This window comes from Notolepis coatsorum (assembly GCF_963971535.1).
Source record: "Notolepis coatsorum genome assembly, chromosome: 1".
NCBI lineage: Eukaryota > Metazoa > Chordata > Actinopteri > Aulopiformes > Paralepididae > Notolepis > Notolepis coatsorum.
In genome coordinates this window covers 239,609,037-239,625,150 of record NC_140165.1, presented here as the reverse complement: position 1 = coordinate 239,625,150, position 16,114 = coordinate 239,609,037, and the positions used below count along the sequence as shown (strand labels likewise).

Sequence of the window (16,114 nt, the reverse complement as noted above, 5' to 3'; positions counted from 1 at the left end):
GTTAATCCGGTCGCTTGTAAGCCGACAGGAGTAGGAAGGGGGGGGGTAGAATCCGACTGCCTCATCCGGCCAAGGGTATCCCAGGTGAACCCACTGTAGTGCCGTTCAATGCGCCGGCGATCCTTGGACCACAGATGAAAGCAGGTGGACTCTTTGTGGGCCGGCGTCATCCGGTCCACGGAGGAGAGACGTGAAGCGACCTCGTCTTGCAGAGCGTCTCCTCACCTTGCGTCCTCTCCAGGGGGGGGGTTCCAACACACGGCAGTGTCGGGGGTCTTTATCCATGGAATAATCAATGTATACAAAGCATAATCCGTGCCTGGGAAGGCGGGCTGTCGTCGGTAGAATAATCCGGTATACAGGTCCACTCGCTCGTCGGCTCTGGGGCTACTCGGGGCAGCTTCACGTAGGGTCAACCACCCTGGGTAAGCAGCCAGTTCTCTGCCCGAAACGATGGGGTACTGACTACGGTAGTATTCTCACCGCACGAAGCACTATATATTAACAGACTATTATTAGCTTAATAGACTACGTCCAACTCGACGATATAGTGCCAAATATGACTATTCAAATATTAATATACACGATGTCTCAATACCGATGGTAGGCGAACTTGGCCTTACTCCCACACGTGGCGTCGCGGGGAGGCTTTACGTCTGTGACTCTATTGGAGGGTAAGAAACTGGACTGAAAAGAAAGTCCTACTTTAGTAGCGCAGTATATATACGCACTATGAACAAATAGTCCCATTAGTGGTGCGGTAGCCAGATTCCTACGCGGAACTAGGACTTGTTCGTACATGTGAAGCGGTACGTTTGAACTGGGTCTGAGGGGTATGGCAGCCTGGCACCAGGGTCTCGACCAATAGTAGAATGGAGACTATTATGGGATGTTCAGTAGGCTAGAATGGATATTCAATGCATATTGTACAAGGAATATACAAGGGATATCAGGGAATATTAGAGAATATACAAATACAATTAAATATATATATATAAATAAATATATATATTCGGTTTAATCTGGCCCTTCACAACAATTATTATTTTTGCTTTCATTGACTCCTTTGGTGAGCGAAGGAAATCACCTGTTTGGACAGCAGGGTATGAATCCCTTCTGAGAGAGCCAACGTCGTTATTGTGTCTGACAGGACTAGGACTCACTACTAATTGCATTGCATGTGCACCTCAGAAAATGCCCATGCCTCAGCATTTTGTCTAACGATTCCGGCATATGGCATTTCTCCTGCCATATTGTGTAAAAGTCTGAAAGCGGCCATGCCTCTAGTTGAGGTTTTTGTAATAGACTCTGGTCCCTATCGCCGTGGGCTGGTCTGGGACCAGCTGCACCACCACCCATTGGGGACCAGAATGGAAAAGGAGGGGGAATCAGTGGGGGAATGGGAATCTCTATGATTGTATCATTAGGACCGGCCACACTGCAGTACAACTCATCGGTGTCATTCATTCGAAAAAAAGGGAGCTCTGGTTGGAGCTCTGCGTTTTCCCTTGTAGTCACGGCAGAGGGAGGGCTTGTTAGGCGCTGACCAGAGGAGACCTTACGTCTGCAGGTTTGGGACATGGTGGGAGAGGCTGGACCTTTCTAATTCCATAGACTGATAGGCTGCCATCACTTCCATGATGGAGGCTCCAAGCAGAGCGTCCTCGGAGCAGGGGCCAAAACGAGCCTCTTCCTTTGCTCATCTAGGTTGGATTGGGACAGTCAAATGTATCTCTGCATCAGGATAGAGATAGGCTAGCCACTGCATTTCCAGCAGCTGTAGCTTGAAGAATAGCATCAGTGGATCAAAGGGCGAAGATTTCCATCTCCTCTTAAGTTGTTCTTTACCCGTCGCCACTGTGAACAGATAGGTGGAGAGAAGAGCGATGTTGTTCACAGCAGTGGTGCTCTGGGCCACAAATGGTAAATGGACTGCATTAATGTAGCTCTTTTTATCCAAAGCACTTTACAACGTATGCCTCTCATTCACCCATTCAATCACACATTCACGGCGGAGGTGACCATGCAAGGTGCCAACTTGCTCATCGGAAGCAGTTAGGCGTAAAGTGTCTTGCTCAAGGACACTTCAACACGCTGCCGGGAGGAGTCGGAATCTAACCGTGAACCTTCCGGTTACCAGACGACCACTCTACTTCCTGAAGGGGAAAGCCACGTCTGCCAGGTCAAACAACTGACATTGGATAACCTGCTTAGGTCTTGGCTTCTTTTCCGGGTGCCAGATAGAATCAGAGAAGAGAAACCATAGATGTGTCCTGTCGTGGCCAGCCCTCTTTTTGCTGCTTCACAAGACCCTCTACCTACAGATATTGACGGTAGGGGGTGGTGGTTGCTTTTATATGTCTTTTTCAGCCTTGGCTTGATACGGGTCAATGGAGGAAAATTGTGGACACAGGAGGAGGGTTTGCCACTTTGCTGGCGGACCATGAACCACCCGTGGGTGGCCCTAATAAAGTTGGTGTCCATCTCAACGTTGTTCGATAAGTTGAGAATAATTCTTATACGGCGTCCAGAGTGTGAAAGAAGTGGGAGGGAGATTAAATGGCTACCACACCTGCTTAATGCAACACAGAGGGGTTTGGTCCTGGCCAGTCATAGGTGCATTGAGTACAATTCTTTCAGTGGGTGCCTATTTGGCGCTGGAACCATGCAATAGGTGAAGCAAGACGCTGAAGCCAGTACAAGATATCCCATTCGCTGGACGCTTTTATCCAAGGCGCCTTATAATACAATGAGTGCATACATTTTTTGCAGTGTTAGTGCCATGCTCTACCTATTGGGCTACAGGACCTGCACTGTACATATGTCGAAAAAAAATGCACTTTCACAAATATGAGATTACTACATTATGAATGTTTGCCACAACATCTTTATACGATTTAAAAACATGGCTAAACTATATTTCACAGATAAAAAGCAATGGCCTGAATGAATGAGTGGTAAATGAAGTGAAGTGAGTTTAGCACTGTGCAGTACATCAGTAAGTACTGTACCTACCAGAGACAGTCTAATGATTAAGCTACACTATGAGACTCAGCACCCTGGCGGTCTGTTACCCCGAGCTGGCAGGTGCAGACATTACAGTACGTCCTTCCTGTCCTCACCACATCCTCTTCTCTGCTGGCTGGAAAAAGAAACGCTACAGTTAACCAACATTTTTTTTACCCTTCCACTGTGCATCTGACGTAACAGACAACACAGATACACGTGTTTTCATTTAGACTTAAAGGTGACATGTACTATAAATGTCATTTTTCAGTCTCTAGCATTGTATTATAGTAATAGGAGTTCGTATCAATGTGTTTTAGTGTCTAAATACCATATTGGCGGATTGCTGTGATTCAGCTCAGCCCCTTTCCTCCTCCAGTAAATCAGGCCATTTTGATTTGAACGGCCGATATACGTCATACGGCAGCTGGGTAGCAGACAGTGATGTGATTGGCTCTGTGGTTGTAGCTAATGCCCGCCCACATTCTACCTAGACTGACTGTACACAGCGAAACCATTTCCTCATACTCTGCATGGGGAGAGAGAGAGAGAGCGATAGAGAGCACTTGGGGGGGGGGGGTACCTGCCGGCCACGCGCCACACACCCGCAAACGGGAGATTGAAAGAAAGAAAAAAAAAAAAACACAAGCTGCCGCGGACTCTCATCACCGAGAGCCGAGAGGGAGAGAAAGGAAGAGAGAGGGAGGGAGGGAGAGAGGGGGCCTTGTCAATAACGGCCTGTCTTTTTTTCTCTCTCTCTCTCTCTCTCTCTCCCACCCCCTCCCTCTCTATCTCTCTCTCTCTCTCTCTCTCTGCCGCGCGGACTCATCACGAGAGGGAGAGAAAGGAAGAGAGAGGGGAGGGAGGGAGAGAGGGGGCCCTTGTCAATAACGGCCTGTCTTTTTTCTCTCTCTCTCTCTCCTCTCTCTCCTCTCTCTCTCTCCCTCTCTCTCTCTCTCTCTCTCTCTCTCTCTCTCTCTCTCTCTCTCTCTCTCTCTCTCTCTCTCTCTCTCTCTCTCTCTCTTCCCCCCCCTCCCTCCCTCCCTCTACCAGTGCAGACTGTGTGGCACTGTCACTCAAAGTGCTTATGGGTCAGAGCAGGCCATAACAGCCTGATTTCTTGAGGCTTGAAAATGATGGTTTTGAGTACTTGATTAGAAATATAAACAATGCATTTTTTTGAAAAGAAAACTTACAAATGTCTTCAATAGACTAACAGGAATTGTGTAAAGTTGCCCAAATAGTGCTAGGAATAGCAGTACATAGCTCTTTAAATGTAATCACCAGTCTTGTGTAATACCCATGTTATCGCTCGAATTACAATTCCGAACACTTATTAAATCAAGAGTCATCTGAGGTAGGTGACTCCTCAACTGTAAACAATTAACCAAAAAGAAATGTTGTTTGACTGCATTTGATGGGAGTACAATACATGTATGGACAATTAGAAGCCTTTGACAATCGGGGACTTGACACTCCCTACATATTAATATTCAAGACAGTCAGATAGGAGTTTGTTTGTGATATTGATGACAAAATAAGATTGTTTATTTGTTCAAATGATCGACAAATCTAGTAGATCTCTACTCTAGTAGATCTAGTAAAATCTCCTTTTCAAGTACGGTTAATAAATCCATCTGCCATGTGTGTACATGTTGGATTAATTTATACATATTGTTACTTTTCATTGCATTGTGAAAGACTCCCCTCTAGTGGATGTGTCGTACTCTAGCATATCATAAAAGGAGACTTTAATCAGTTTAACCCCCCCCCCCTCCTCCTCCTCCTCATTCTCTCTCTCTTCATTGAATGTCAAGTTAGACCGCGCTCTCAAAATCCGACACACTCTCTTTCATTGAAACACGGCAGGTTTTGTGTTATCAGACTTGAGGCGTGTGGACTGTGGTTTGAGTTACAAGCAGTGTAGTTGATTTCAACAAGCAGTGTTGACCCATGAACTAGACAAGGTTCAGTGTGCCAGAACCCACACGGTCTAACCAGGTTCGGCTACGCAATTTATTCTCAGCGAGGGATATTTTGCATTCCACAGATGTCTTAGTGGAGCTGAAGGGGAAGAAATGCTTAAATTAAGGTGATCCGAGAACTGGCATGTCAGCTCACTCTCTCTCTCTCTCTCTCTCTCTCTCTCTCTCTCTCTCTCGTCTCTCTCTCTCTCTCTCTCTCTCTCTCTCTCTCTCTCTCTCACTTTCCATCTGTGTTTCTTTGCTGTGTTGACAGAGGCTCAGGGCATTGTGGACTAAAGGCACTAAGTAAACACTTCTCGTCTACATTTACTATTTCCTTTTCACCTTAGCTGATGACCTTCTCTCCTCTCCCTTCATGTTCTCCTCCCCAGTCCAGTCCCCCCCCCCCCCCTCCCCCCCAAAAAACAGCAAGAAAAGAGGACAAATTACCTTTCCGTATAGACATAATCATAGTGGTTCCTAAAATATCACTTTCATATGACTAATTTTAAGATATAATCATGAAACAAAGGGGAAAGAGATCTTAATAAACATGTGTTTTTTTCCCTACTTTTTCTCCCCCTTTTTCTGTATTTTTCTCCCGTCCCAATTTAGTCGTTATGCCAATTCCCTTCCTGGTCGTTGCGTGCATTTGCCCCCCACTTGCCGGTCTAGGGAGGGTTGATAGATGCTATCACATGTCCCCTCCGATACATGTGGAGTCAGCCAGCCGCTTCTTTTCACCTGACAGCGAGGACTCTCACTGGGGGAGCGTAACGCGTGGGAGGCTCACACTACTTCCCCCAGTTCCCTTCCTCGCTGAGCAGGCGCCCCGACCGACTTGTAGGAGTCGCTGTTTACAACGACCAGGATACACAACCCCACCAGCTTCCCACCCGCTAACACTGCCAATTGTGTTAGTATGGACGACCGACAAAGCCGGAGGTACCGCTGACAGCTGGATTCGATACCAGTGTCTCTGCGGTGGTATGCAGGCGCTTAGTCCGCTGCGCTACCCGGCCGCCCTGTCTTAATAAACATGTTTGAAAAGGAATATTGAATTACGATTCTACTTTTGCCACTTTTAACACTGTAGGACATATTTCTACCTTTAACGGCTAACCTAAAAATGGCTTGTGGCTACTGCTAGCTGCAAGCTAATTCAAGCTAATGATGTTAGCTTGTGCCCAGCAATAAGTTGTGCTCCCATTTATTTGAATGAGTAATGCTAGCAATGCTAACAACACTAGGGCCTTTAAAATAGCTGTATCATTACAGTGTGATACATATCTACTAGTGGGGAAAAGATAACAGACTACAAACTAAACTCAAAATTTATTGGTTTTCCTTAAAGGTAAGTTGAGGATTTTGGATTCTTATGATGTTAATGGTAGAGTCCTTTTTCACCGCAATCTGTGCTTGTTCTTCATACTCCAACTAGTTAACCACAAAACAAATGCAAAGTCAATGGCAACGCTATCTGTACAAGCCCTGAACAAACACTGAAGCCACAGTGCGCCCAAAGTAGGTTTCAGCATTTATCCCTTTCACTACCACACTACAGAAGGTTAACCCTTTCACTACCACACTACAGGCGGTTGTGGTTGTGAAAGGGTTAACCCTTTGTCATGTGGCAGTGAAAGGGTTAACCTTCTGTATTGTCACAGTGAAAGGGTTAACCATTTGGTAGTGTGGTAGTGAAAGGGGTAAGCATTTATTTCTGGCTAGTTGGAGCTGCAGGTATCCAGTAGGCTTATGAGCCAATAGGAGAACAGCATGGATTGTGCTGGCAATGACTTCCACCAATTGAGAACATCATTGATAATATTGATGATAATTCGTGGAAATAGGGCTAGGGTTCCACAATTCCAAAATACAAGACATTCCATTTATGACACTCATCAAAGAGAAGCCTCCTATTCTTGGTCCTTGCCCCACAATGGTGGAACGAACTTCCCACTACAGTTAGGACAGCCGAAACCCGACCAATCTTTTGCCATCGACTAAAGACACACTTCTTCAATCAATATCTTGAAATGAAAAAAAGCACTCAACACTTTTTTTTTTTTATCTACTTTTTCTCCCCATTTTCTATTTTTCTCCCATCCCAATTTCGTATTATCCAATTCTACCCACCCCTGTCTCGAACGTTGTTAGACCATGCCTCCCACTGGGCGGCTGCAATGTGGACCAAGCCTTGCATCACGTGTCCCCTCCGGTACACGAGGAGGCAGCTGTCGCATCTTTTCACCTGCACAGCGCGATCTCTCAGCGGCGAGGAGTAACGCGTGGGAGGCTCACGCTGCCCCCGTTGCTTCCTGATTCTGCTGTACAGGCGCACAAACTGACCTGTAGGAGTCGCTGTCCACAACGTCCGATCCCCACCCACCGGCTTTCCCACCCCCTAATACTGCCAATTGTATTAGTATGAACGACCAGCCAAGCCGGAAGCAACGCAGAGAGCTGGGTTCGAACCCAGCATATCCTGCGTTAGTGGCGAGCGCCTTGCCCATTGTGCCACTTAGCCGCCATAGCACTCAACACTTTGATGAACATTGTTACTCAGCTAATAGAGTTGTACCCTTCCTGCTGTCTTGTCGTACAAAACTTGTAAGTCGCTTTGGATAAAAGCGTCAGCTAAATGACAAAATGTAAATGTAAATGACACAAGGTAACTTTATTGAAACTAAACTAGCTAAATATTCTGCCATTACAGTGAGATACTGCAATGTTGTACTGTACTTGTGCTGTATAATGACAACACATTTGAATCTAATCTAATATAAATTCATTGAAGATTCTTTGAGATAGGTCTGGATATAAGATCACTTGCCACGTATTAGTCAGCCTTGTTCACTTGTTCCACCAACCACTTTCACCAACCCGTCACGTAGGTGGGCGAAGTCAGTTGTGACTCATTCCGGTCGTCACTTGTCTCTCAGAGGAGTCACCCGCTCCTAGTGAGAGAGTCTGGGGAAAGGCTTGACTGCTTGATCAAACCCCATTGTGTTATTCTAAATGCGGCATGAGCCTTGTTTCTGTTGTCGAGACGTCAAAGTCTGCATTACCAACGTATGTCTATTATTAGAAGTTTTAAGTCACTCGTTTTCCCCTCGATATAATCACACACAACACAACAACCAGATTTGTTTGGCAGATTCTTCTATCTCTCAGTTGCTATCTTTAGTTTACTTAGGCTGTACGCACACCACAATGTTTCTTAAACTAATCAAATACCAAACATAACGCTCACGTGTGAGGAATTTCCCCCTGAACATTGTGTGAGGTGGCCTCACTTGGACAGATCTGGCCAAACCCATGCAGTGTGTCCATTCTAAGCAGCCCGGGACTGAAACTAAACAGTAGGCCTACGTATACAATCATAGTTCTCAACCATTTCGGTTGTGTGGCACACTTTGGTGAAACAAAGCAATCCCAAGGCACGCCGAACCATCGATTGCTTGAAAGTGCCACACCAAGCCGTCATACAAGAGGGCCCAGATGAGCCACCGGCCTCGTTTTCTGAGCTAAACGGTTTGAACCAGGGGGTGTAGTAGTAGGCCGTGCTCCCGTGGCCTCCCTTCTCTGCTGATTCAGAGGAGGGCATTTACAGTATATGCATCAGGTTAGGTTACTCAACTGTGTATTGTCAAGTCAGTCTTGCCCAGCTCGCATCATAAAAGGAGCACAGGCATTCTTCTTATTGCTGCGTGCAGATAAAGAGAGTGGACTTCAGACTCTCCCCGTCAGCTGACCATATATATGAGAGCTGAACGGATCCAGAGAGGCAGGCCAACGCACCGCACACTGCTTACACACACAGAGGTTCACGGGACGGGGGACATCGCTGGGAATCACATCCTTTTTATATTGCCTTCCTCCTTGCGTAATCTTAATATAGGAGAGTGACCCATGGTGGACTGGACACATGTGTGGGGGAGGATCTGCTGATAACTGAACCATAAAGGGGCCATAAAGGAGAGATGGTCATACTGAATTCCCAGGCGCAGGTGAGTGGCTTTTCAGGTTCCACGCAGAGATGAGAGGAGTGGAGCAGAAAGCTGGGCAGGCAGGTAAGGCCAGCCTAGACTCAGGAATGTCTCTCTACCTCTCAAACAGTACAGGGTGGTGTGTGTGTGTGTGTGGAGAGAGAGAGAGAGAGAGAGAGAGAGAGAGAGAGAGAGAGAGAGAGAGAGAGAGAGAGAGAGAGAGAGAGAGAGAGAGAGAGAGAGAGAGAGAGAGAGAGAGAGAGAAAGAAAGAGAGAGAGAGAGTCACAACCACAATAATTACAGCTTAGGGAGGAAGAGAGAGAGAGAGAGAGAGAGAGAGTCACAACCACAATAATTAGAGCTTAGGGAGGGAGAGCGAGAGAGAGCGAGAGAGAGAGAGAGAGAGAGAGAGAGAGAGGGGGGGGGGGGGCTGACTCTCACTGGCTCCAAAGGCTGCCTGGGTAACCAACAACACTCCTGCCCCCCAGGCAGAGGAAGAGAGAGAGAGAGGGAGAGTGAGAGAAGCAGGGGAGGGAGAGTTTCTTCAGGCTCAGTTTGCTCTCGCCTGCAGAGCTGCTAACCTGTCTGCTGGTGCTGAGGTTCATTTTGTTTCTCTACCTCTGGGAATAACTTCTGACCGGGGACTTCTCGTTGACAGGCATGGATTTTCTCCTGGATTCTGGATAATATTTGACGGATTCCTTTATCCCAGTCTTTCCCTCCAAGTCAACCTCGTGGGAATTTCCCCCGTACCTTGACTCTGAGAGGAGTGGGTGGTGGTTCTGGTGCTGGTGGTGGTGCTGGTTCTGGTGCTGGTTCTGGTGCTGGTTCTGGTGGTGGTGGTAGGGGTGGGAGAGCGGGCCGAGGGGCCAGGTGCCTATTGCCATGGCGATGACGGCCCTGTTCAGAGGCAAGTGGGGCCAGAAGACGCAGGAGTCGGCCGCGGAGAAGCGCTCGGCCGCCGTGGTGCCGCCCAGCCGCGGGGACGAGGAGGAGGACGAGGACGACCCCAAGTACGGCTTCAGCAGGGAGACCATCCGCCGGAACTCGCGCTTCTACCGCTCCATGAGGAAGAAGAAGGCGCCGCTGTCCGACGCGTCCGAAAGTAAGGGAGAAAAACACATGTTTTCCATCCCGGTCCCCCCCCTGTCCTGTTCCTCTGTCTGTGAGTTTAGTAAAGGAAGGCTTCTGGCTCGAGAACGGATAATGAATCTACCTGCATTTAGATACTTGTGTTGAGGTACGGTAGGCCACGGGGGGGGGGGGGGGGGTTAATCAGGTGATTTTATTCAACTTACATTTTTACTCCCAGGCCCGAAGCAGGAGTTCTGTAGATGAGAACAAACATGTTTTCACTCTTTCAACTAATTGATTATCAAACATGGCAAACACCCTTAGGGTACACATTGGAGTGTAGCACACAAACACACACACATAAGCAATCATAAACATGCACACACACACACACACACACACACACACACACACACACACACACACACACACAAACATGCATGCAATTGTGCATGTGTGCGTGTGCATGCAGACACACACACACACACGCACACACATATACACACACGTGCACACACATACACACACACACATATACACACACACACAAACACACACACACAAACATACACATATGCACAAACACACACACATATACACACACCCTGTGTCCCTTTTAGTTCTTTATCTACCTGGGTCTCTGTGGATCCCATTGATGGCGTGAGACCCTGACCCTGAGCCTCATTCCTTCCACTGGCCTGTCTGTCTGGGGGTATTGTTACTCTGCTCTTGTGTCCCATTGACGGCGCTGCAGTGCCTGTGTGCTGCTGTCACTGTCGAGGATGGTGGAACATCCTGTGGAAATCAAAGTGGAATGAAACCCGAGGAACAAGTTCAATTGTTTGCGCAGGCTGACAGGGGGAGCGAGGCCTGCACTTTAGTCGTCAACCTTTGACCTCCCGACTTTCACACAAAGCTACTGGTCGTAAAAACCTGTCACGTCCATTGATTGGCTTCGTTCTATATAAAGCGACTATGAAGGTTTTTCGGGCGTTATTATAGTTTTGTATTTTTCATTCGTTTTAGTTTCGTTTTTATCGTTTAGAATTGTTTCGTTTTAGTATGTTTTTATTAGTTTATTAGTTATTCGTTTTAATTATTTATTCTCATTTATAATAGTTTATTATAACATGGTGGGTATTTGTCAGGGGCGAGATTTAAGATCAGAATAGGTATTGTTTAAAACAAACACATTTGATTTGATTTGATTCGATTTTTATTTGTCTCGAACATAGAAACAAGTGAAGGCAGTTGACTCACAGTCATCATCCCAGTCTCAATGAACAAGCCCCAATGAGTCATCATGCTGGCTGTGTTGACAGATCTGACCAAATTGACTCAAATTAAAGACATTTAATTATATATATTAATTTGAAATGTTTTATACATTTTTTGTTAGGACACAATATAGTTTCAGTTCGTTTTCATTATTTCATTTCTCCTAACGTCATTATCTTGATCTAGAAAAACTGCAGTGTATCATTAGGGCCTGGCTGGATGTACAGTACAATAAACATTTTCAAAGTTAGACTTTGCTCACCTTTTGACAGGCCTGGGTGGGATCAGAGTTAATTCATTTCTACTCAGGCAGCACCAGCCACCCTAGTTAAACAGGCAAACATTGTAAAACACATGAGGCAATTGTAAAACGATAAAACACAGTCAGCTCAGATGATGCTCTTATATGGAATGGAATATAAAAACAACCGATCCTTGTGTGATTTTGTTGGTACGGTAATAAAAAATCCTGTGAGGACAATGACACCAAAGCCCAAGATGAAACGATGAGGTTATTTAGGGATACGTTTATCTTATCTGTCTTCAAGAGTTCTCGCTTGTTTCAGTCTCGCCAGGGCTGTTGTTTAACTTCCTAGTTTCTGTTTGATCAACGATACGATATTGACGCACCTTGGGACTGATGGCATGTCTCGATAAATATGTGACAGATTACTGCGTAGTGTGAAGAATCCATCTGTTTTCCTCCTCCCGGCCTGGCACCCAGTGTTTGGTGTCTGAATTGGCATGGGTGGAGCTAGACATACAGACTCTTTGTACAGTGGGATGGGTTATGGCATCAAACCAATGTAAATGGTAAATCGCTTTACAATTTTTGTTCCTCATATTCACCCATTCACTCACACATTTAGCAATTAGGGGTTAAGTGTCTGTGCTCAAGGACACTTCGACACGCCCGGGAGGAGCGGGAATCAAACTGGTAACCTTCCAAATACCAGACAACCGCTCTACCTCGCCCCCAAACATAAGGCAATAGAATTCTTTGCATCAAACCAAGAGTCCACCGTATTCTGGTCCATTGTCGTCATCAGACTAGCTGTGTTGTCACTTTGATCTCGCAAGTGACTCCAGTCACACCTTTCTTTACAGTAGCAGTGTGTGAACGTACCGCTCGATTCAATCCACGGAAACGCAAAAGCTGCTTTTGAATGGAAGAGACCTGTCCTTCCCGGTACATTCTCTGAACACAGACCCTCCCTTTGATGGGATTATTACAACCAGCAATTATGAACATAAGAGCGTATGTGCGTATGAATGTGGCGTCACAACATCAAATAGGCCTCCTTTGTTCTGAAAGAACATTGCCTAACACCTCGTTAACAGACTTATGGGCGATGTAGATGCAGACTTATGGGCGATGTAGATGGTTAATACACATAGCCGGACCGGCGGTCTTTTTAAGTGCAAAGTCTGTTTCAACACCGTCTCCCTTCCTCGGCTGGAGTATGGTACACTTACATACCTGAACCGTCGTAGATCATCTTCAGGGTCACAGAACACCATGTGCCCTAGAGATCTGAGATCAGCAGAGGGTGACATGCTGCGCTGCAATATGCCAGTGCTTAGCAGGCACGCGCTCCCTGCGACTGACCCCAGTTGAGTAGTACAGGAAGAGTGCTTAGAGCAGCGAGAGAGAGAGAGAGGGCGCGTGCATCACCGTCACGGCTCGGTAACTAAAGTAACCAAATAGAAGTAACGTCTTTTAGCTGCCCACACTGGGCCAATGCAAAAAGGTTAAATAGGCCGTCATCGAGACCCCTGTTAAGACTTAATGGTTGTTAATTGTTGTGTTATTTTGTTCTCAAAACTAATAGGAATCAGGATCTCACATTGAATAGAATTTATTTTCAGGCGGCTCTCGTACCTTAAAGTCACACTCTGATTTGGAAACAACACGGTTGTTGTGGGTACAACATCACAAATGTTAAAACGATAACAAAGGTGTCTTGGAGAGTCGTGAGCGGTGGCGATAGCATTCGGTACATAGCTTGAGTAGTCTAGTTCATGAGAAATATGGTCATCTCTGCATGGCTGATTTTGCACTCCTGGATTCTCTCTACTTTGTAAAAGCAGGTCAGGTGTCCATACCGTGTCTGGATCTATCATGCTTCCATTGTTTCTCTGTCCTTGGCATTTCTTGCTCGGGTTGAGCCATTGTTCTTGTGTCAAATATTTCACTCTTGGGCAATGTTGTTACTTGCTTTGGGGCAATGTTGTTACTTGCTTTGTGGCGATGTTGTTATTTTCTTTTGGGCAATGTTGTTACTTTCTTTTGGCCGCTGTTGTTACTCGCTTTGAGGTGATGTTGTTACCTGCAAAACATTTATTATTTTGCCAGGCAACTTAAGCACTCCCAGCATAGCGCCTTCAGATGTGCGATGTGTTTGAAGTTTATCGGCTTTCTTTCTTCTTCTCCATGGCATTGTGGGTAATGACCTTGTTAATGACCTGATTTAATCAGCCACACCTGCCCTGGGTCAAGCTTGACACATTTTCAGATACAATGGAAGCCTACGGAAGTGGTGAATTGGCAGAAAACAACTTAATAATAACTAAATGTTTCCGCAACGGTCAAAGATCATGAAAAAAGAGGGGCATCTTAATTTTAGTTTTCCAGGGGAGCATGTCTATGTTCCCTGGGTCCTATGTTCCCCGGGTTCTATGTTCCCCGCTTTGATTGATTGATAGATTGAAAATTTTAGACCACCAGCCCTGATTCCAAACTCTAACCTTAACCAGTTCGAACGAGGGCCTAAGCTTAACCGTTCGAAACAAGGCGGACATTAATAATTAATAAAATAATAAAAATGTATAAAATGTTCAATCTATTAATCAATCAAAGCGGGGAACATAGAACCTGGGGAACATAGGACCCGGGGAACATAGGGATGATCCCTTTTCCAGCATAACGCTGAGGAAGGCTTATAGCTGTCTCTGCCCGTTCCAAATAAATGTACATAAAGGACAGTTCTGTGCTGGTTATTTCTGTACCTAAGAGCCCTTCTGTACCGCGCACCTGGTAAGAACCTATTGAAGAAGATTCAAACGTACCCCCTTTGAAATGTTTGCGTCAAAACAAGAATGACTCAAAACTCACATGTCAAACAGACACTGGCGACAGAGCCTCCGATAGGTTTGCCTTGCCAGTAACCCGGAAAGTAGGTCTAGGCGTTCCTGTCTTACTACCCAGCCTGTGGATTCCGCCTGGAGATAAGAATGACATTATAATGCCCAGGGGGAAATTCTGTCAGCTGGTGTGTCACACTCCCCAGCAAGAGGCCTGCTGTGCATGCAATCATTGACGACCAGGGTCAGGGGTCGATTCCTTTCAATTGCCCTCCTGTCTCACCATCATGTGACGGAGTAAACAGCGCGCATGTTGCTGTCGCACGAGATAATGATGACGTGGAAAACAGCGAGCGCTGTGTTGAAAGTACCTTTGTTTGAGAATTGGTCAATTACAATAATTCTTTTTCATTTCAGTTGAACGTAGAATCCTTTGATGAGAGTCACAGCTACGCTTAGTCTTTTTGCTGCCTCAACAGCACTTTTAAGATCCCCATTCATAAAGTGCAACAACCGACCCTCTCTCTGCCAGATGAAATAGGGCTAATCGTTCAATTAAAAAGGTAAACGGTATTTACGGTTTAATGCCCTAATGATAGAGCATTCATCCCAAACAATTTGTAAAGAGGCTGGAGAGGGCAAACGCCAAAATATGAATTTTGGAGAAAACCCAGTTTGCGGATTGATTCAATTAAAAAGTGAATTCACTCCAAACTTGCCAACAACTCAAAGCTAAATATAAGCATGTATATAACACAGATTGTATCCTAGCTACTGACCCATTCGAATTTCATGGAACTCATTCAAACCATTTTCATTATTTATTATTTATTATTTATTATTTATTATTTATTATTTATTATTTATTATTTATTATTTATTATTTATTATTTATTATTTATTATTTATTATTTATTATTTATTATTTATTATTTATTATTTATCAGACCAGTTGCTTGGACGGAGGGGCAGGGATGTAGAGGGGGGGGGGGTCATTATTATGGGGGGTGTACTCGGTAGAAAATAGTTCTTGAGTAACTGGGTCATGATTTCTCTACGGCAGACTTCTCTACGGCAGATACCCCTATGGCAGATATCTCCAAAACTAGGCGAATCACACCGAAACTCTCTGGATGGATAGATGGCCCTCCGGACAAGGAGTGTCATTTTGTGTGAACTGCCCCTTTAAGGGTGAATCAGGGCAAGTCAAGGCAGAGGAGAGAGCTGGTCAGAACAATGACCCAACAAAAGATAGAAAACGGAGGAGTTAGACAAACAGCGTATCAACTGGAACTAGCGCCGGGTAGGAAAGCCCGTTGTTGGTCCTCAGAGGGGCAATCTGCTGGGAACACATGCTCCCGATCCATACAGGGCTCCCCCCTGGCAGCACATTCTTCTGGAGAACACAGTCTCAAAGTCATTACTACCTGCCAATCAGCCCTCCTGTCCTCAAAGGAGGCTGTGTGTGTCTCTCTGTGTGTGTGTGTGTGTGTGTGTGTGTGTGTGTGTGTGTGTGTGTGTGTGTGTGTGTGTGTGTGTGTGTGTGTGTGTGTGTGTGTGTGTGTGTGTGTGTGTGTGTGTGTGTGCGCGTGTGCGTGTGTGTTTGTGTGTGTGTGTGTGTTACTGTACTGTCTGCCTCTTTCTGTTGTGTGCTTCAACCTGGTTGTCAATTGACAATTGATCACATGAAAGGCATGGGTCTCTAATCGCGGCTAAAA

At 45.8% G+C, this 16,114-nt stretch overlaps 1 protein-coding gene across 1 annotated transcript in view; it reads left to right on the top strand.

Annotated features, from left to right (window-relative positions):
- Positions 1-9,831: 9,831 nt before the first annotated feature.
- The window catches only part of ngef (neuronal guanine nucleotide exchange factor), a 57,283-nt gene continuing 51,000 nt past the window's right edge, over positions 9,832-16,114 (top strand). The window contains exon 1 of the mRNA XM_084309392.1: positions 9,832-10,065. Coding sequence (XP_084165518.1) covers positions 9,846-10,065 — 220 coding nt within the window. The 5' untranslated portion in view covers positions 9,832-9,845. The remainder of the gene's footprint in view (positions 10,066-16,114) is intronic.